Source organism: Bos grunniens, chromosome 29 (assembly GCF_055505025.1).
Source record: "Bos grunniens cultivar Pamir isolate PY7600 chromosome 29, Bosgru_T2T1.0, whole genome shotgun sequence".
NCBI lineage: Eukaryota > Metazoa > Chordata > Mammalia > Artiodactyla > Bovidae > Bos > Bos grunniens.
This window is the reverse complement of record NC_141193.1, coordinates 3,871,829-3,893,444: the sequence shown is the minus strand read 5'-3', so window position 1 is coordinate 3,893,444 and position 21,616 is coordinate 3,871,829. Positions and strand designations below refer to the sequence as shown.

Below are 21,616 nucleotides of genomic sequence, written 5' to 3'. Positions count from 1 at the left end.
GTCAAGCATCACCTCCCAAACGTGTAGGAATGTCAATGTCCCCAGAGTTGAGGAATTACCTTTTTGCTCTTTCTTCACAAACTGTATCTCATTGACGTCAGCAAGACTCTTTGCCACTTAAAAATGAATTTAGAAAGATGGTACATTAAGGTTATACAGTTTTGGTGGTTTACCAACAAGGATGAATGAAGTTACATAATCCTCTGTGTGTTTGTGATGAGTCTTCCCAATCTCAAAAACCTGAACTTTAAGGGGCAAGATCTCCCAGGTGTGGCAGAGACCGTGGAAAACTGTTTCTGATGGGCCTTTGGGCAGCCAGCACACTTCTCCAAACCAACTCTAGCTGTCCAAGGTGTAGTAGGCAAAGAGTCCTTTAGGGCCACTCAGCTCCTGTTGGCAAGGCCAGCCCAAGGATGGAGTAACCTTCTTGCTTTTCTCCAAGTTCAAGAAACTGACAGACTTGAGCCTGAATGGGGGAGGGGAGAAGGTCATGGCAATGACAAGATGACAGGACTAGTGATCTTGACCATGGCCGCCACTGCCCAGCGCCGCTCCCCCCAGCCCAGGACTGAGCTCACACATGCTAGACATTCACGGGAGAAGACGGAGGCTCCGTGAGGTTTAAGGAGACTGGCCCAAGGTCACAGGGCTGGACAGTGCCAGAGCGGAAACAGACCCCACCCCATCTCCCCCACCCCATCCTGTCCGATCCCAGAATCCATTCTTGAAGCCAAAACAGGCTGCTGCTACCAGGACCTTAGAAGGCAGCTTGCCATCATTTCTGTAGACCCCGAATGCTCCTCAGATCAGATCAGATCAGTCGCTCAGTCATGTCGGACTCTTTGCGACCCCATGAATCGCAGCACGCCAAGCCTCCCTGTCCATCACCAACTCCCGGAGTTCACTCAGACTCACATCCTTCGAGTCAGTGATGCCATCCAGCCATCTCATCCTCTGTCTTCCCCTTCTCCTCCTGCCCCCAATCCCTCCCAGCATCAGAGTCTTTTCCAATGAGTCAACTCTTCCCATGAGGTGGCCAAAGTACTGGAGTTTCAGCTTTAGCATCATTCCTTCCAAAGAAATCCCAGGGCTGATCTCCTTCAGAATGGACTGGTTGGATCTCCTTGCAGTCCAAGGGACTCTCAAGAGTCTTCTCCAACACCACAGTTCAAAAGCATCAATTCTTTGGCGCGCAGCCTTCTTCACAGTCCAACTCTCACATCCATACATGACCACAGGAAAAACCATAGCCTTGACTAGACGAACCTTTGTTGGCAAAATAATGTCTCTGCTTTTCCGGCCGTGCAACTATTGAGCATCAACTGTATGGAAAATGAAACCAGTGAAAGTGCTGGTCGCTCAGTGGTTCCGACTCTGACTCATGGACTGTGTCACAGCAGCAACTTCAGGAACCCACTGCAAGACCAAGCGGAGTAAAGAAAGTGCTGTCGTCGAGGTATAGACACGCTCTTGGGCCTGAGTGAGGGGCCGTCCAGGGTGGCTTTCTGGAGGAAGTGGCATTCGGAACATACCTAGAGGAACAAACGGGAAATGGAGAGGCAGGAAAAAAGGAGATACCATCCCCACTGGGCAGGGTTGCTAGTGTGAACCCCAAAGGCTAAACCGGAGCATGGCTGCCTCTGGAGACCTTCATCCCCCTCCTGCAGGGACGGAGGATTAAAAATGACCCAGGAACACCTACCATGGGCCGGGCCCCTGCTAGCCCAGGGAGGAGAGAGATCAAAGCCACCTTCCCCATCCCTCAGGGAGGTAGCAGAGATCACACAAGGAGTGCAGGCAGCTCTGCAGGGGCCCACCCCCTGTTCTTGGCCTCTGAAACCCCCAGCCCCCTCTGCAACAGGAGGCTCAGGCTGTGGGTTCTATGAGATGAACTGTGTTCCAGACTCTGCTCATGCTTGGGCACAAAAGTACTAAATATTCGGTAAGTGGGGGCTTCGGGGAGGAGCTGGACAGGGCGGGCACGCAGCAAGCAGGGGAGGCTCCCAGGAGGAGGTGAGAGCTGAGTGGCCACCAGGAGTCAGCCAGGGGTGGAGCGGGAAGAGGCAGGGAGAGCATTCGTGACTCCAACCTCAGAAGTGTCTCTCTCGGCTGCAAGGTGACCCGCAGCAGGACTTTTCTTGAAGGTGGGGGCTAGTGGACGTTCCCTCCCTGCTGTGACACCCTGGCCTCCGTCAAAAGCAGCTCGAGGGGCACTTTCCTCGGATAAAAATAAAACTTGGTGGGGCTCCGCAGGAATGGAATACTTTCTTCCTGTGTTTAAATTTCTACGGAAAATCTGACCCGCGTGGACGCCGCCCCGGCATAAGCGAGCGCGCAGCGCTGGTATCTTTCTTGAAGGCGAAGGAAGCCGGCGGGGCGTTCAGGCCCGAGCGGGCACGGGACCCGCAGGGTGGGCGCTCCTGCACCGCGGCGCGCGGGGCCGGGGCCGGGCCGGGGCCGGGCGACGCGGGCGGCGGGCGGAGCGGGAGGCCCTGCCCCCTGCGAGCCAGCGCGCCCGAACGCCGCCTGTCCGCTTGCAGAGGCCGCCGGGGCCGTGGATGGGGAGGGCGCGCCGCCCGGCGGTCCCGGCGCACAGGCGGCCGCGATGAGGGTCAACGAGAAGTACTCGACGCTCCCGGCCGAGGACCGCAGCGTCCACATCATCAACATCTGCGCCATCGAGGACATCGGCTACCTGCCGTCCGAGGGCACGGTGAGTGCGGGCGGCCGCCAGCCGCGATCGCCAGGGAGGGCCGCGCACCTGCGCCGCGCCCGGGGAGGGCGGGACGGGAGGCGCTGGGTCCGCCGGGCTCTAGGCGCTTGGGGGGCGCCCAGCGGCGCACGTGGGCCCCGCCGCAGGCACGCGCCCACCCATCTCGGCCCCGAGACCCCGCCCGCAGCCGCTTCGCCCCCAGCTCGAGCGCGAGCCCGCGGCTAGGGCCCCGGGTGGGACGCTGCCTTCCCGTTGGTGCCGATTTGGGGCAACGGGTGGGGGTGGGGAAGCCGCCTCGCCCGGGGAGGGTGGCAGCCTCCAGGCCCCCCCGCGCCGTCAGCCTTGGGCCACAGCCGCGCGCCTCCGTGCGGGATGCCCGGCCTGGGAGCTCCCCACACCCCGGGCAGCAGGCGCCGGGCCGGTCGGTCTTTCCACGCTGGCCCGGGTCCCCAACCCCGCGTTTGCGCCTGGCCTGGATGGCAGCCAGGCCGTGTGGGCCAGCACCTACCCGACCAGGTGACCACGAGACCCTAGCGGGGTCTCCTCTGATCCCAGGTCAGAATTCGCCCTTGAGGGTTTTGGCTTAAAGTTGAAACAAAGTTTGCCAGAAGAGGAAAGGGCTGAGACCAGTGCCTCAGCCAGGGAGCCCCGCTGACTATGCTGGCTCTGGGGCCAGAAAATAGACTCCCCTGTCTCCCCTCTTCCGCCAAGCACAGCCCGGGCCCCTCCCCGGGAGATGCGGAAGCCCCAGCTGCCCTGTTCTGCTCTAACCAAGTCCAGGGTTATTCCTGCCTGCCTCTCTAGCCTCTGCTGGAGTCGGTGGGGGCATCCAGGGAGGTGCCGGTGGCGTATGTTCCAGGAAAGGCAGAGACCCCCAGCCTCAGATCACAACCGGGCTCCCACGGGCTTTGGGGTGTCTTTTACAGCTGGGCCTGCTCCAAAATGCTGGGAGTGTTAGGGACCGCTGTTGGTGGTGGCCTTGGAAGCTTAGCGGTTATCGCTTCAGCCCACACTGTGTGTGTCTGCTGTGTGCCGGGCCCTGTGGGATCCTGGGAACCCCCAGAGGGGACGAGCAGGGGACCCCGCCCAGCTGGGGCTCAAGGAGCAGTAGTGGAGGTTACCCAGGACAGCGACAAGGGATGCTTCCAGGGCGATGGACCAGTCGCCGTGTGTTAACTCATTTCACTCCCTCGGTAGCCATGGAGGGTAGGTGTTGTTCCGGCAGATGAAAAAGCAGGGGCCAGAGGGGGGCAGATGACTGTCTTGTGTCACCAACCAGCTGGGAGGTGAGCTCGGAAGAGCCAAGACACAGAGGCGGGTTTCCAGGGACAGCCTGCTGGAGGGATGAACATTCTGGAGGAGAGGGGGCCGGTTATATCCATAATTGGGTGGGGTGGGGCCTTCAGTACAAAGAAATGGCGTATATGAAGACTCACAGGTGGGAAGGAGGGGTGCACGGGTTAGGAGGCATGAGATAGGGGTGGCAGCCAAGATAATGAAGAGAAACAGACATTCCAGAGGTTGACCAGATTCAACTTGAGAGAGACAGGTTGTGAAATGAAAAATGGAGCTCTTAACAGATGGCCCCTGGGCTCTGGAGCTTTACTTCAGGGACCCATGGCCCACCCCCATCTAGAACTCCCCTCTCTACTCCCCCCAAACCACAAAGTCTGCAGAGAGGCCACTCGGCCCTTCCTTCAAGGTCTCCACCATCCAGAAACAAGTAGATAAGCCCAGAGGAGACTGGTGAGTCTTCCTTTGCACACAGCTCTTACTGTGGGGAGGTTCCAGGTATGATGGGCTTGCAGGCCTGTGAATCAGGGGCACATGGCCACAGGAAGGCGGGCTGAGCAGTGTCCCACCAGAGAGAGATGGCCTCAGGGAGGCTGGACACAGCGGCTCCAGGAGCCGGGGGCCTGTCTGTGCTGCTGGGCAGGCGCTGTGCCAGGGAGAGCCTCGCAGGGCATCCCCAAGACTGCTCATGCCAATGATTGTTGTTCATTCACTACCCTGAGTCACCCAGCAAAGGCGGCTCCTTGCAGATGAAGCCCAGAGGGCGTGGACTGCTTTCAGAAAGTCCCCATCCGGTTCCCAGACTTGCATCCCATCCTGGGGGTGTCAACGTCATTTACGTAGGCCATCAGAATAAACCCTGCCCCAGCCTCCTTGTCTGTGCCTCTCCTCATTCTCATTCCCAAGTTCAAGGGTAAAGGTCATTTCCTTGTTCCTGTAGAAAGAGGTGTAAGAGATAACTCAAAAGTTAGAGCCCAGATTGGTGGGTGCAACTCATTTCATGAAGTTTTCTTTGTGTTAATCTTTGAATGTTTCTACTTTCTTCCTTCACACTATGGACTGTCAGTGGCCTTGAATCTGTGTCCCAACAAGCCCAGACACCCCGGAGACAGGCTGGCATCTGCCTGCCTGGGAGATAAGAGCGCGTCCTCTTTATCTGCTGTTGGAGACGATCTGTTTATGGATCACGGAATTAGCCCATAAGTTAATATGCAATGCGAGTGATTTAATTTAAATTTTTTTGGAGTAAAAGTGTTTCAGAGTGATGTCCAGATTGGAGTTGAAATTCAGAGAGTCCCAAGATGGAAAGAAATTTTTCAGGTCACTGATTTCATTTTCCCCATTTTTGGAAAAAGTGACTGTAGCAGGTTCTCTTAGAATGATCCTTGAGACATGCCCTGACTTGGTCTATCGCACACGAATGAGTGAATTCAGTTCCTGGAGCTCCAACTCCAGGTAAGAAGCCAAATTAAAGAATGCACTGGGTTCTGGGTATAGAGAACAGGCTGTGGTTGTCAAGGGGGAGGGGAAGGATGGAGTGGGAGACTGGGGTTAGCAGATGCAGGTTTATAACAGCAAGGTCCTACTGTACAGCACAGGGAACAATGTCCATATCCTGTGACAAACCCTAATGGAAAATAATATTTTGCGAAAAGACTGTATATATGTATAACTGAATCACTTTGCTGTACAGCAAAAATTAACACAGCCTTGTAGATCTATACTCATTCCCAAGCTATACTGCAATAAAAAAATAAATATAAAGAAAGAATACATGGGCCCCCAGTGTAGCAACCAAGGTGTGGACTCAAGACTCCACTCTCCTCCTCTGTCCTTTCCTAAGAGTTTGGAGAGGCGGGTAGAGGAAGCTGGAGAGGCAGGTAGACTGCCCTCTCCCTGTTCATGGTGCTTGGGCCAGGACATACCTAATGTGAAGGGGAACTTTGGCCCCTGCCCTCTTCTCCTGTCACCTCAAGGAGCCATCTTTCTACCTTCCTTGGACTTTCCTGGTGACTCGGAGGGTAAAGAATCTGCCTGCAATGCAGGAGACCCAGGTTCGATCCCTGGATCAGGAAGATCCCCTGGAGAAGGGAATGGCCTCCCACTCCAGTATTCTTGCCTGGAGAGTCCCCATGGACAGAGGGGCCTGGCCGGCTACAGTCCAGGGGTCCCAAAGAGTTAGACATGACTGAGCAACTAACACTTTCACTTTTCTTTCTGGAGCAGCTCAGGGGTTCATCTTCAAAATCCATTCAGTTCTCCCATCACACTCGGTCCTCACAAGCATCCCATGACCTCAGTCGAGGAGATGTTTTTGTCCCCATTTTGCAGATGGAAAAATTGAGTCTTAGAGCTCAGGAGTGGGGGTGTAGTGTCTAAACTCTGGTCTGGCTGGGTCCCAGCTTCCATATGCTTGATCTGGTGGCCCCTACCAGAGGCAATGTGCAAAACCCACGCCTGTGTCATTCATTCACACACACATACATTCATTCCAGAACCGAGCGCTTAATGCCGAGCATTTAAAAAGAGAGGGAGGAGGGGATGAGGCACCCTGACTCCCGTGGGGGGAGGTAGGGGAGGAGACTGGGGAGGATGGCGCAGGCAGGAGACCAGGATGAGCACTCCCACCCTCGGGCACCACACACGGCCCCTGGGTCAGCTCAGGAGATCTGAGTTGCCCGTTTGGAAAATAAGGAGGAACCCCCTGTAGAGACGCTGGGAGTCTGGTGTGCCCAGGATGCTGGCAGCAGGCCGTGTGCCCTTCAGCCCTGCCTGCCTGGAGCCTGCGTGTCCACCTGGCTCTGACCGCCTCCCACGCGCTCACCCTGCCCGCCGGCAGCAGCTTCATTCCAGAGCACTGGCCAGTGTCTTCAACCTGCCCTGGGCGGCCTTCTGGCTTTTCTGCCCACCCCCCTTGCAAGGAGAAGGAACCCCTTCTCTGCCAGCTCTCGTGACAGTGCGTTTCTCTGCCCCTCTTGGGATATCCAGGGGAATGAGCGCCTGCCGTCGGCACCGGGATGGAGGGCTGGGAGATGGGACGGCCTCTGGGTGCCTGTCCCAAGAGTTAGAGGGAGGGTCCACCCAGACCCGGAGCTTTTTAACTCAGCGAGTCCTCCCAGCTGCTGGTGAGGGCAGCTTCTGTTATCCACCCATTTTATAGAGCTGGAAACCGAAGCACAGAGCAGGTAGAGTGTCCCCCAGGGCTCATAGCTGGAGAGGGACCAAGCCTGGATGTACCTGAGGGCTCTCGTTGCCCCAAACCCCCCTCCACCCTGACCTTACCCTTCGCTGTGGTTCTGGGAGCAGGGGGCTTGGCACCGTGGCTCAGCTGGGCGGCTGCACTGACACTCACAGTGTCCAGTGGAGCAGCCCATGAAGGGTCAGCAAGGGCAGCAAGGGCTGACCGCTTCACTCGCCAGAGCCCCACCTTCCTCCAGATCCAGTAACTCTGATTATAGTGGCCCTCGAGCAGGGACTACATGAGAGGGTGGAGCTGTACTGGGAAGTCCCTGGTGCTTTTGGGTGGGGGTCCCTGGGTGCAGCCAGGACTCCAGGCTGGACTCAGCCCGCCTGCACTGTCGCCTCAGGCGCCCCTCACCAGGCCTCAGTTTCCCCGACAGATGGAGGTGAACAACTTTTTCCCGCCTGTCCACCATGACCCACCAAAGATGCTGGGGTGATCCATGGTCTCTGTCCTCGGCTGGGGGAGGGGAAATGGACCTCCTTCCGCCCCCCAGCCCTCCAGCCCTCCTGGCACGGGCCGTGGACCCGGCTTCTTAGCCCCAGCCCAGCTCCCAGGACTCTGAATGGTGCAAAATAAGGCCTCTTCCTGGAGTGATTTTATTTTCTCTTATTCCCGAGACCAGCTTGCTGGGGAACCTAAGACCCTCGACAACCATCTGACTCCCGAGGGAGTTTGAGAGCCGGTGTGATTTCCACGGAAGCCATGCGCTATGGTGCCCGTGGGGGTGCCTGGACTTTGAGCCCTGCCCCCAGGCTCCATCTCCTTGGCCCCCTGGACAGGCAGAGGGGGAAACTGAGGCAGGACTGCGTGTGCAGCTCCCCCCACCCCTGATGCCACCTCTACCACCTCTGCCCTCGCTCTGGCCCCTGAGACCACCCGCTGAACCCAAATTCTCGACTCAGGGTCTGGGAGTCGATCTGGGAGAACCCCATCTAACACAGCAGGTGCCTGGCCCCTGACTGCACGGCTCATTAGTGGCAGAGCCAGGCTGGGTGAGGGCTGTAACGGGCCAGCGGTCACCTCGACACGCCGTCACCAGGTTCACTGGCCAGCAGAGTCACGACAAGCAGATACGGTCTGCTCCACTCCGCCCGGGACCCTATGTGAGAGGAGCACCCCCGAGAGGTTGGCCCTGCAGACTCCACACCCTGTTCGAGCCACTGGTCCTCCCCAGGCAGCCCACACCCCTTCTCCACAGAGCCGGGATGCCCTTGCGTGAGAGCATCCAAGGTTGGCATCTGCACATGCTGTGAGCAGGGACGGCTCCTCCTGAATGCCAGGCCCTGGAAGGCAGGGCCTTCTGCAGTGTGCTCAGGCGTCTGGGCCCCTGCCATCAGAGGGCGGCAGTGAGAGGGTGGGCGGGGTGGCCGGTGGCTGGGCCAGGCGCTCCCCTCCGCAGGCCCATCCCGAGCCCCTGATGGCAGCGGCTGTCTCCTCCCCACAGCTGCTGAACTCCTTGTCCGTGGACCCGGACGCCGAGTGCAAGTACGGCCTGTACTTCCGCGACGGCAAGCGCAAGGTGGACTATGTCCTGGTGTACCATCACAAGAGGGCCTCGGGCGGCAGGACGCTGGCCAGGAGGGCCCAGCACGGCGACGCGGGCCCGGCCGCCCGCAGCGCCCGGCAGGACCAGCCCCTGCCCGGGAAGGCGGGCCCCCTGGGCGCGGGCGAGCCCGAGCCGCCGCTGGACTACCACGAAGATGACAAGCGCTTCCGCCGGGAGGAGTACGAGGGCAACCTGGTGGAGGCCGGCCTGGAGCTGGAGCGGGACGAGGACGTAAGTGTCCCCGCTCCTGGACGGGCGGGGGCGGGCGGGACGGCGGCCGCCTTCAGCTGCTCGCAGCAAAGGGCAGTGCTGACACCCTCCTGGTTGAGCGGAGAGAGCCCAGACCCGCACACGCCCCCACCGCTGCCGCAGAGGAGGGGCTGGGCTTCTCCGCCCTGACCGGTGGGGTCATTTCCTGCTCGGGTCAGGTCCTCCCATGGGACGCTGGGCAGAGGACGAAGCTCCCCCGGGAGCCTCCCCGGAGCTCGACTTCGGCTTCTCAGGGCCTCGGTTTCTCAACTTGTCAAGTGAGGAGGTTGGCCAGGCTGATCCCCCGGGGGCCCTGGTGCGCTGAACTCAGTGACCATCACACTGGTTTCCGGAGCTCCCCTCCTTGGCAAAGCCAGAGAGTCTTTCTCAGGGGATGTTTCCCGGGCAAAGCAGAAGGTCAGCTCACCTGGCCTGCAGAAAGCACGCAGTGTGCAGGGACGGCCTTGGTGAGCCTGGGGACCATCCGTCGGCCCCTCAGCTTCTCGGCGGACTTGCTGGCGCTCCGCGCGGTCTGCTTACCTCTCTGTGCGTGAGGGGGTGGGGGCCCTCCTTCCGTGAACACTGGGGGGTCAGGCCCCAGCCCGAGGAACTGTCACTGTGCAAGTTAACCAAGAAGCAGACCAAGTCTCTACAGCATGTTCAGAGCAGAGAACGTAGTCAGCAGGCTGACTTAGGGAGCCGTGAGTCCATGGAGAATGTTCCAAATAGAAGGTGGTGTTAGTTTGCTATTTTATTGTGACTGTAACCTACCAGGCTCTTCTGTCCGTGGGATTTTCCAGGCAAGAATACTGGAGTGGGTTGCCATTTCCTTCTCCAGGGGATCTTCCCGACCCAGTGATCGAACCTCCCGCATTGTGGGCAGATGCTTTACTGTCTGAGCCACCAGGGAAGCCCCTCTTTCACTTTCACTTTCACTACCCAATCCTTAAACGGTGAACGCTTTGGGTCTGGTGACGAGAAGGTTTTCGCGGTACTCAGACTAGAAAGCTACTGACCGGGGAGCGGGTATGAACACTCTCATCTTTGATGCTACTTTCGAATGAAAGCAACCAAGCATGCTTAACGGCCCTTGTTCCACCTTGACCCCGAGGTCGGGGCCTCTTGTGCTCAGCAGGGACCACCCCTCTGGTGGGGCTTTGGTTACCTGGAAGGTCTTGGTGAGTTCAGCTGTAGGGTTGGTGCCTACTGGAGCCGTGAGGATGTGAGGGACCTAAAACATTCTGATGGTCAGGATGCAAAGGATGGATTCTGACCGGGTGGCTGAGAGCCTGTCTGATTCTGAAGGCAGCAGCCGCAGACAGGCATACGTTGGTCCTTCGGCGTTTTCTGTCGCACTTTGGCTTAGACCTGAGCTGGGGCCGCTCGGGAGAGAGGACAGTCATTCACGCTGGCTTTTCCCAGTCCCACCCAGCCAGCCCCGGGACCTTTTGCTGGAACAATGTGGCTACTATAGAGGCTTGATTTCAGCGTGTCCTTTATAACTGGAGGAACCAGTGGCCTCCGTCAGAGGCAGGAGAGGCCAGAGGGAGGCTGGTGGTGGAGCCTGTCCCTGGAACTGTGATCCTGGGCGCGGTGTGATGGGTGCCTTGTCTGGGGATTCATTGTCTGTCTCTGCCACTCTTTCCTGACTACCACTTTAAAATCTCAAGTTTGAAAGGACCACCTACCCCAGGGTCCAATAATTCACACCCTCCTTGCCAGATACCAGATCTTCTGCCTGTCCTTCTCAAGGCATAGAGCTTCAGACTATTGTACCGTTGCACTCATTTCACATACTAGCAAGGTAAGCTCAAAATCCTTCAAGCTGGGCTTCAGTGGTATATGAACTGAGAACTTCCAGATGTACAAGCTGGATTTAGAAAAGGCAGAGGAACCAGAAATCAAATGGCAACATCTCTTGGATTATAGAGAAAGCAAGGAAATCCTAGAAAAACATCTACTTCTGCTTCATTGACCAGCTAAAGCCTTTGACTGTGTGGATCACAACAAACTGTGGAAAATTCTTAAAGAGATAGGAACACTTTACCTGTCTCCTGAGAAATATGCATGCAGGTCAAGAAGCAACAGTCAGAACTGGATATGAAACAACAGACTGGTTCAAAATGAAAAAAGGAGTTCGTCAAGGCTGCATATTGTCACCCTGCTTATTTAACTTATATGCAGAGTATGTCATGCCAAATGCCAGGCTAGATGAATCCCAAGCTGAAATCAAGATTTCCAGGAGAAATACCAATAACCTCAGATAGGCAGATGATACCTCTCTAATGGCAAAAAGTGAAGAGGAACTAAAGAGCCTCTTGATGAGGGTGAAAGAGGATAGTGAGAAAGCTAGCTTAAAACTCAGCAATCAGAAAACTAAGATCATAGCATCTCGTCCCATCATTTCATGGCAAATAAATGGTAGATGGGGAAAAAGTGGAAACAGTGACAGATTTTATTTCCAGAATCGCTGTGGATGGTGACTGCAGCCGTGAAATTAAAAGACGCTTGCTCCTTGGAAGGAAAGCTATGACAAACCCAGACAGCGCATTAAAAAGCAGAGACGTCACTTTGCCAACAAAGGTCTGTACAGTCAAAGCTATGGTTTTTCCAGTAATCATGAACAGATGTGAGAGATGAACCACAAAGAAGGCTGAGCACCAAAGAATTGATGCTTTCAGATTGTGGTACTGGAGAAGACTCTTAAGAGTCCCTTGGACAGTAAGGAGATCAAACCAGTCATTCCTAAAGGCAGTCAACCCCGAATACTCATTGGAAGGACTGATGCTGAAGCTGAAGCTCCAGGACTTTGGTCTCCTGATGCGAAGAGCCAACTTATTGGAAAAGACCCTGATGCTGGGAAAGACTGAGGACAGGAGGAGAAGGGGACGACAGAGGATGAGATGGTTGGATGGCATCACCAACTCAATGGACATGAGTTTGAGCAAGATCCAGGAGATGGTGATGGACAGGGAAGCCTGGCGTGCTGCAGTCCACGGGGTCACAAAGAATCAGACAAAATTTGATGGCTGAACAGCAACGACAACAAAGCTTCACCATTTGTCAGAGATACAAGAGTATTTACACGACTGTGCGCGTGTTCAGTTGTTTGCTCTTTGCCGCCCTGTTGACTGTAGCCCCCAGGCTCCTCTATCCGTGGAATTTTTCAGGCAAGGATACTGAAATGGGTTGCCATTTCCTCCTCCAGGTGGTCTTGCCGACCCAGGGATTGAACTCAGGTCTCCTTCATCTCTTACGTTGGCTGGCAGGTCCTTCTCTGCTGAGCCACCTGGGAAACAAGCCATTACATCACTGGCTTATCCTAAAGTGCTTAACTTAGAGCCTGGCACTCGGGCAATTCTCACTGGTGATGTGAGTAGTCAGCCATATATCACTACTGCTCATGTGAAAATGGAATGGCCATGCTCACAAAGAAGAAAGAAGAGCCTTTCCAAGTCCAATCGAATCCTTTGCCACACGTATCTTTTTAAAACCTTGTTGACTTTGAAATAAACAGCAAACATACAGACATTGGTTATGGCCACCAGAAAAGAGCGAGTTGTACCAATAAGTGGCAAGGATTCTTCCCCCAATTCCAACATGCGTGCGTTGTTTCCCCAGCACCACCTAGCACTTCTCTGACACCAGCTGGGGGTCCTGCAATGTAACTCAGTGTGGACACTGCCTATCTGGGGGTAGTGCCAGACCCCACAGGTTAAAGGCTCAGCCCTACAAGACCCTCCCCCGACTCCAGCCATCATTTGCCAGCCCAGATGGTCACCTGTGCTCTGACCCATTGGCTACCCTTCAGAGGTTCTAACGACTTTGGGTTCTATTTTTTGTAGAGTGGCTCACAGAACTCAGAGAAACATGTTGCCTACTAGATCACAGCTTTATTGTAAAAGGTAATAAACTCAGGAACAGCAGATGGAAGGGGGTGCACAGGACAGTGTGTGGGGGGGGAGAGGCATGGAACTTCACGCTCTCCGAGCCCCGCTTTCCCCAAATCTGCATGTGTTCACCAAACCAGAAGCTGTGCAGACCCCATTTTGGGGGGTTTTATGGAGGATTCATCACGCAAGTACAATTTATCAAATCACTGGCTGTTGGTGATTGCTTCAACCGGAAGCCCTTCTCGCTTTCCCAGACATGGCGGCAGAGAGGGACTGGAGGTTCCAGTCCTCTAACCACGTGGTCGGTTCCCCTGGCAAGCAGTCCCCCCACCCCGCCTTTGGAAAGTCACCTCATTCGCCTAACAAGAGACACCTTGACTGGTCTCCCCACTTAGGAAATTCCCAGAGTTTTAGGAGCTCTGTGCCAGGACCAGGGGACAAAGACCAAAAATGTATTTCTTATTATTAATACAAATCACAAGGTCACGGTGACCCCAAGTCTCAGTGATAATTTGGTTCTATAGCCTTAAAAGGGTTTCAGCAGTTGATTGGACCTTTTTAATAAAAAAAAAAAAAACAACTCTGGGCCACACCTCGCGGCATGCGGGATCTTAGTTCCCCAACCAGGGATTGAACCCACACTCCCTGCATTGGAAGGCAGAGTGTTAGCCCCTGGACCCCCGGGGAAGTCCCTGATTGGGCCCTTTTTGATGAAAATGTTCCCGTGGTATAAACTCAACCGTTCAAGATTTCAAAGCAGCTGGAGCTGAGCGTGAACCATCTTCCTGTGGCGTCTTCAGATCATAACCGACTTTTCCACGGCCCCAGCAACCCCGAGTTTCCCTCTGAGATGAGTCAGGCCCCAAGCAGCCTGTTGCCTTCACCTGCTGAGACCAGAGTCTATTCAGGGGCCGCCGGGAGGAGGCGGCGTGCGGGGTGTGCGCGGGTCCACGCCAGCGCGATTAGCGGAGAGACGCCCGGGATGACTCATTCCCGGGTGTGCTCTGATTACAAGAAGTGAGAGGGTTTGGGGAACGAGATAGCCTCGGAGAGAGCCCGGCCACGCATCCTTGCCCACTGTGAAACAAAACTGGGGCTTATGCGCGCTTCCCGGGGGAGAAAGAAATCCATGGACTCCATCAGATACTCCAACAATGACCCCCAAACGATGAAGAGTCTTAAAGTGGGATTTCTCAGCCTTGGCATTGCTGCCATTTGATATCCTGAAGCATTCCTAAATACAACCGAAATGTCAACAATGTCCCCCAGGCCCCAACATGGAGGGCCAGCTGGACAGGCTGGACCAGGGGCAGGGATGAATGAAGTGAAAGCCACTCAGTCGTGTCCGACTCTTTGCAGCCCCATGGACTATACAGTCCATGGAATTCTCCAGGCCAGAATATGGAGAGAGTAGCCTCTCCCTTCTCCAGGGGATCTTCCCAATGCAGGGATCAAACCCGGTCTCCTGCATTGCAGGCGGATTCTTTACCAGCTGAGCCACAGGGGAAGCCCAAGGGAAGCCCAGGAGCAGGGATGGGGGGATGCAGAAGGACAGTGATGCAAGAGGAGTAGGGGCAGATGAGCAAGAACCCCCCACCCCGAGGTGTCTGCTGGCCCGGTCGTCTGCAGTTGTGACCGGGCAGGGTGTGCAGGTCACAGGGGGGCAGAGGTGTGTGACCCCCTTTGCTCCCCCAGGGTTGGTGGGTGTGTGAGGCTGAGCCACTCTGGGGCAACATGGCTTCGAGCCCCATACAGATGGGGCCCCTTTGTGCGGCGTGAGCCTTTCTCCCGAGTCAGGAGGTTTATTGTTGAGAAGACATCCCGTCATGATGGGGAAAGCGCAGTGAGGGGCTGGATCTTAGAGACACAGAACATTGAGTGTCCCTGGTGGGGCTTCTGATACCCACGACCACAGACTGCGGGGAGCTTCAAACAATACTAATTGATTCTCTCCCAGTTCTGGGGGCCAGAAGTCTAAAGGCAAGGTGTCAGCAGGACCAGGCCCCCTCGCCCGCCAGGCTCTGGGGGAGCGTCGCTCCCAGCTCTTCCAGTTTCTGGGGCTCCAGGTGTTCCTGGGTTTGTGGCCATGTCTCCCCAGCCTCAGCCTCCTCACACGGCCTCCTCCTCTCTGTGTTTCTCCTCTTCTTATAAAGACACCCATCATTCTGCATAAGGCCCACCTAATCCACTGTAACCTTATCTAACTTGATTTCATCTGCAAAAACCCCATTTCCAAATAAAGCCCCCCTCGCAAATATGGGGAGTTGGGATGTGGGTGTCTCTTTTGGCGGGCACCATTCACCCTGCCTCAAAGCTGAGCCTTTGCACATGAGCGGTTATCCCAGGAGTGGGGGAAGCTCATGCAGGACCCCTCGAGCTGCAGCCATGGGTGGGGAGGCACGGCTCATGGTTGGAGGGCTGAGCAGGGCAGGTGGTCTGGCGGGGACCAAGCCTTGGCTTGGATGCCTCGGTGCAGAGTCCCGGGGTGTGCACGGAACCCCCTGAGGTCGTCAGGATGCAGGCTCTGACTCAGCAGGTCTAGGTGGGCCCCACACTGCACTTCTCATCCTGGTCCATGCTTGGAGGCGTGAGGAGTGTGCAGACCTGTTTCCCCAGGAGCCGTCAGAAACTTCCCCAAGGAAGGACCCTCCCCCTCCACTGTCCACGCAAGTTCCCGGTCCCCTGTCCAGTGCCCCGGGGGTACCCCAGACAGAGACCTGCACGCACACACTGGGTGCCCCGGGCCAGGAACCCAGTGGAGGGGGGAGTGGTGGGTCTAGAAGGAACACGCTCATAACTTCGTGTATAAGACGAATGGAGGCTGAGCCTGGCCGACTGGCTGTGATCACAGGTGACCCACTTGCCACCCACCCTCCTCCAGGCACCGTGGGCCCAGAGGAACTCAGCTTAAAAATTATTTCCCCAGCCACCCACAAGAGGGGCTCTGGTTGTCAAATCAGGATCTGATGCCTTGATCCAGAAGACGGCCCCTGAAGTCAGTTTCACACATGAGGGTACAGGAGGGGTGTCATGTCAGAGACCCTGGGGCAGCAGACAGGATGGAAATGGTGGGGGAAAGGTCCCGGAGGCAGGCGGCCCCGGCCTTCCTTCTGCAGGAGCGTCTCTTCCGCCCACCCCCACTCCTCTGTCCCTCCGGTGGCGTTGGGGTCAGCAGCCAGGGTTCCCAGGAAACGGACAAGAGCAGCTTGTGGGCCAGCATGTTTCCTTGTAACTGAAACCCATCAGCATTTTTCAAGTCCAACCTCAAAGCCAGGGCATTATTTATGTCCAGTGGTCACTGCCGAGAAGGCCACACAGTAAAATCCCGACTGAGTACTGGGGGTGACCGAGGCCCGCACTGCCCTGATGTTGAACTTGACTCCGGCTTTGGCAGAATTGTTAAGGCCGCAGACACGTGACCCCTACGGGGTCGGTTTGCTTTCGAGCTGCCGTTTAGGGCTCGCCGCCACACCCCCGGGCTGGTGGGCTGGTGTTTCTCCTCGTTCCTCTCCGGAGCTGGTGTGGGCCGCGGCGGCATCTGTTTCCCGTCTTTGTGGATGTTGTTTTTTGAAGAGCAAGCAAGGAGCTGCCTGCAGGAGGATGGGAGCCATCTCCACACCAGACTCCAGGATGCACGGTCAGGCCACGGTGAGGGTACCTGAGCTCCCAGGGAGGCTCAGACCCCGCCCAGACCCTCTGAGGCCACGCGTGCAGGTCCAGACCCAGCCCAGCCACTTCCTGGGGGCTGAGCAGCCTCAGGCAAGTGGCTTCCCCACTGGGGACCTCAGTTTTTCCATCTGTAGAATGGAGGTGATGGCACATCCGTCCTCCCGGGGAGGTGGGCAGAGTTGCCATGGACACGGGACAGGGAAGAAGGGCGTGTTTCTTGCAGTTTCCAGCTGAGGCCTTGTGGGCATGAACTTGTGTCCAAGACAGTTGGCTAAACGCGGTGATGAGCGTGGAGTGGGGCTGGGGGTCTCTCCTCATGGCCTGGACATTGGGGTGGGGGTTCTCCACTTTGAAGCACCTGAAGTCTAATTTCAACAACTCCGTATGTAAGGACAGTGGAGCAACAGATGTTCTCGGGGACTTGTCAGCCTGGACGCAAAGCTCCATCCCCACCCCACCCTGTGTGGGCACACCCTGACCCGCCTTGTGGTCGCAGGGCTCAGATCCCTTTACAGAGGGAACGAACTGAGGCTCTGAGAAGTGGGGCAAGGAGATCGAGGCCGCTGGGCCCGACAGGGGCAGAGCCAGCACTTTAACCTGGGTGCTGGGTCCTCATGTCAACTCTTCACCCTGAACCGCAAGAACGGGACTATAGAGAGGGCTGAGCACCAAAGAATTGATGCTTTTGAACTGTGGTGCTGGAGAAGACTCTTGAGAGTCCCTTGGACTGCAAGGACATCAAACCAGTCAATCCTCTAGGAAATCAACCCTGAATATTCATTGGAAGGACTGATGCTGAAGCTGAAACTCCAATACTTTGGCCACTGACGCTAAGAACTGACTCATTGGAAAAGAACCTGATGCTGGGAAAGACTGAAGGCAGGAGGAGAGGGGGACAGCAGAGAATGAGATGGTTGGATGGCATCACTGACTTGAGCAAACTCTGGGAAATGGTGAAGGACAGGGAAGCCTGGTGGGCTGCAATCCATGGGGTCTCAGTCAGACGTGACTTAGTGACTGAACAACAAAATGTGGTCTTCAGCCCCATCTCACTCCTACCTCTAGGCTAAGTGCCTATACCATGAGCCTCTCCTACAGTGAGGTGTCAGGGGCCATTGTCTAGTCCTGAAGCTGCTCATATCTCTATTCATAATTCCACCATTACACATTCATTTCTTTGGCTGTAAAGTTTTTATGTCTCTTGAGTCTTAAGTGCTGAGGCTTTTATATGCCCTACCTGGCTTCCTTTAGGCCTCTCTTGGTTTTGTGGAAGTGTATTTGTTATAAAGTGAATTCTGGATGTTTTAAGAGTCTTGTCTTTAAAGTTCCCCAAGGACAGCTCTGCCCGGGCTCCAGGTCGTCAGGCTGAAGTCTGTGCCCCTCTGGCTGTGGTTCTGATGTTCTCCCACGTCTCTAGGCCTGCTGTGTGCCAGAGTCAGCTCTTTCTGGCTCATCGGGAATTCTGCCAGCTGGGTTTTAACCCTTTGGTGCGTGAATCAGGCCACGGCGGGAGTGTTTACACTGTGGTAACTGGCAAATGATGCAGCTATAGATCAGGGTCAGCTTTTCTTCCTGGAGAGCAGGGGGGTGGGCAGGGGGCTGCCTACATTATCAGCACGCCCCTGCTCTGTGCCCACGCGTCTCCCTTTCCTGAAGAGGTCAAGGGTCTTCAAACCTGTCTGTTGTATTTTCACTTCTCGTTATGACACTTTTTTTTATTTCTGCAAGTTCTGTTTGGTTCTTTTCCAAGTTGGCTGTGTCATTTTCTTTAATAGTTTCCTGTCCTTTGCAGGACCTTTCTATCTTGAGGTTTATTTCTCTAAACGAGGTGAGCTTAGCTGATTTATTGGATTTATTATCCATCTAATCCTCTCAGAATCCCAAAGCTGAGGGGGTCACTTCTGCTGGTTCTCCTCCAACTGTCTTGCATCCTGGTGGGCCTGGCTCTTTTCCCCACTGGCCACCATCCTTATGTAACCCATGGGGCAGTTCCCAAGCCCAGGAAGAAGGTGCCCTTATCCAGAAAGCCTTGGCACTTGCGTTCTCCACTCATCTGAGGACATTATGGATAGGACCACCCTGAACCAAGGTCATGGGCTGACATGGCTGGACCCACTGGGGTCCTCACCTGCTCCTTCTCCTGCTCGACACCAACACCATCTTCCTTGTAATTCCTGGGGCTGGAGGAGGGAGGCCCTTTCTGGGTCAACTGAAAGTGTCATCTCCTGGGAGTCCAGCTCCATGGGGAGGGAGGGGTCTTCTGTTAGACTCCCCATCTTGGGCAGTTACTCTCTGGGTCTTCTTTTTTTTTTTTAATTGTTTTCCATGAGAGTGTGAATCTGAGTAACCTACCCACCCATCATCAGAGCAGGACTGTGAATGAATACGTGTCTTTTATTCCTTCAACAAGCCAGGCCTCGGGAGCCAGACCCTATGACGGGGGCTGAGGGGTAAATCCGCCGCAGCCAGGCCTGCAGCCCCAGCTCCCTCAGAGACCGCGTTCTGGGTCCTGGCTCACTGGAGACAGTCGAGGGTACCATGTCCAGGATGTGTAGAAGGCATGCTTGTGCCAGCGCACCATGTGACCGAGCCCGAGTGACCACAACAGCTCCTCCTGAGCAGTGCAGACGTGGTCAGCAGGAACCACAGTGCAGAAATGCCTCCTTGCAGACCCTTGCCCAGGGACTGAGCACTCTCCTGTCGCCTCCGGGAGCCGTCCAGGTGGAGGGCGGGCATGAGCAAGTCAGGGTCAGCCCCCAGTGGCGGGCAAGCCTGCCCCCTCGTCCATAAGTATTAAAGTGAAGCCAGGGATGCTGCCAGAGGTCGGGGAAGGACCACAGAAGCATCCTCGGCCAGCACACAGTAGGAGCTCAGCAGGGACTGTCCCCCCAGCCCACTTGGATCACTCAGCAAATATCATCAAGCCAGGCTCCCGTGAGATGACACGTTCAGATGACCCAGAAAGGGCCCCTGTCTTCCCACTCTGGGAACTAGAAGGAGGGTGGTCCTGGCACCAATCAGGAGAAGGAGAGGATGAGGCCATGCCAGACGCTCTCCCTCCTGGGGGCACGTCGGTCAGCTAAGCAGACAGACCCAGCCTGGAACCAGCCTTCCAGCTCATACCCACGTGGGACCCCAGTGCCAACAGGAAGAGCAGGCAGGCACCAGGGCTGCCAAGAATGCACCCAGTCATTAGGGACTGACCAGGCATCACGTGCCTTGAACACATTCGAGGAGAACACGACCCCTCCTGCAGAGCAGCCCTGGCATCAGAGGCCCTCCGGGGGTGGTGTTATCCTTGGAGCTGAGTAAGCCAAGGGCACAGAGAGGGGCAAGTTGACCAGGCCCAGTGGTGGTCAGACATCCGGCCCAGGCCTCCCACCGGGGCTCCGGGGCTTCCTGGCCCGGCGGTGCCCAGGAGCCGTCCTGTGTGTCCCTGCCGTGCACACACGCTCCTCACAGCTCCTGCTGGACCGTGAGCCGGGGAGGGGTGCACACACAGGAAGCCATGGAGGCGCCCCCACCACCCTCGGGCCTGAGCATTTGGCACCCCCTAATTCCCTGATGGCAGTGATGGGGCCCTCTGGGGTGGGCGGTAGCTATGGGGTCAGGGTGGGCTGGGGAGGTGTGCTGCCCGGGAGCCCTCTGGGGGCATCTAGGGACCCCACGCTTGGCCTTGCTGAGGCCAACCTTCCAACAACCTCAGAGCCTGTCCTTCAGCGGAGATGGGTGACTGTGACATCCACATGCAGGCTCAGGCAGCCGTGGGGACGAAGAGGGGCCCTTGGCATCCTCGGCTACCAGGAATCCCCAACCACCAGGAATCCCCCGCTTGTTCTGATTCCCTTCTTCCTTCTAAAAGGGAAGTGCCAGGAGAGACTGTGGTGAGGTCTCCGTTTCTGAGAGTTGAGCCGGGAATGGAGGTTTAACCCTGTTCAGTCTGTACTGGGCGAACCTCCCCTCCCCCACCTGGACGGCACAGTCCCGGTCACTTTTCTGGGCCTTCTTGGCTCTTTAGCAACTTTAAGGTGTGGCATTTCTTTTCTTATTGTATTTCTTGTCTTCGTCCAGCATTTGGTGGCAGTCCATTGCAAGGGCCCTGACCCCGCCCCCCCCGAGTCCCTTGGCCCTGACCATGCTCACGCCAAGGCCCCCGGGGTTCTGTGGCCCCCAGACTCCCCACCCGAGGAGCCAGTCTGGACAGAAGCCACTGCTCTGGGACATCTGGCTGGGAGAGGGGAGGTGGCGTCTCACGGTTTCTTCCCGCCGGGAGCAGACTGCTGTCAGGCCGGGCACCAAGGTTTAAAACATCCCATATGTGTCCTTGTCCAGTGAGTCCCATGACCCTTTCCCGATCCTGCCAGATGTTTTTCTGGGAGGGACCCTGTCGCTCACGTAAACAGCAGAGCGTGTTTTCCCAGGGATGCTGGCCTGGGCACTGCTTCTTGACCACCGTCTAGAGAAATCTCCACGGACTCGGAGGGATATATTTTGGGTCTTTGCGTGCGGCTGAGCAGAGCGCACAGAAATAAACCTGGGCTGTAACAGGAAAGACGGGGTTGGCCCTATGGGGCCATCCACAGATATGTCACAGCGCCCCCTGTGGTCAGCCCCACGCCTGGGAGCCCCCAGGCTGGAGGCGTTGCTGCCTCTTGGGTCTCAGTGCCCCAGGGCTTCCTAGGGTAGGGGAAGCGGCTTACAGCTTCTTGGCAAAGAGAGTCTGTGCAGGGGTGGTCTTAGCAGCCTCAAGGTCATAGAGAGGCGGCATGGCCCCAGCCAAGGGGTTGGGCAGGGGTGCTGAGAGCACCAAGAACTCCCCCCAGCTGTGAAGCAAGTCACGTATGGCAAAGATTTGCAGAGGAGCAAAAGGTGGGCTGAGTCACTCGCCAGAGACAACGCAGCAGCAGACCAGGACTCCGACCCAGGTCTCTGAAACCACGGCTCCTCCTGTGCCCATCTGACCTGCCCCTTAAGGGCAGCAGGAAGACCTGGGCTCCTCTGGCCTGAGC

The 21,616-nt window shown here is 56.5% G+C and overlaps 1 protein-coding gene across 12 annotated transcripts in view; it reads left to right on the top strand.

Moving 5' to 3' along the window:
* Positions 1 to 21,616, top strand: part of ANO1 (anoctamin 1) — a 190,204-nt gene that overhangs the window by 91,238 nt on the left and 77,350 nt on the right. For 11 of the 12 annotated variants that reach the window (XM_086385825.1, XM_086385832.1, XM_086385830.1 and 8 more), the window contains exons 2-3: positions 2,541 to 2,713; positions 8,695 to 9,027. In XM_086385825.1, the coding sequence (XP_086241951.1) occupies positions 2,541 to 2,713; positions 8,695 to 9,027 (506 nt within the window). Of the gene's footprint in view, positions 1 to 2,025; positions 2,145 to 2,540; positions 2,714 to 8,694; positions 9,028 to 21,616 lie in introns of those variants that run through there. The other variant, XM_086385835.1, reaches the window with a different exon arrangement.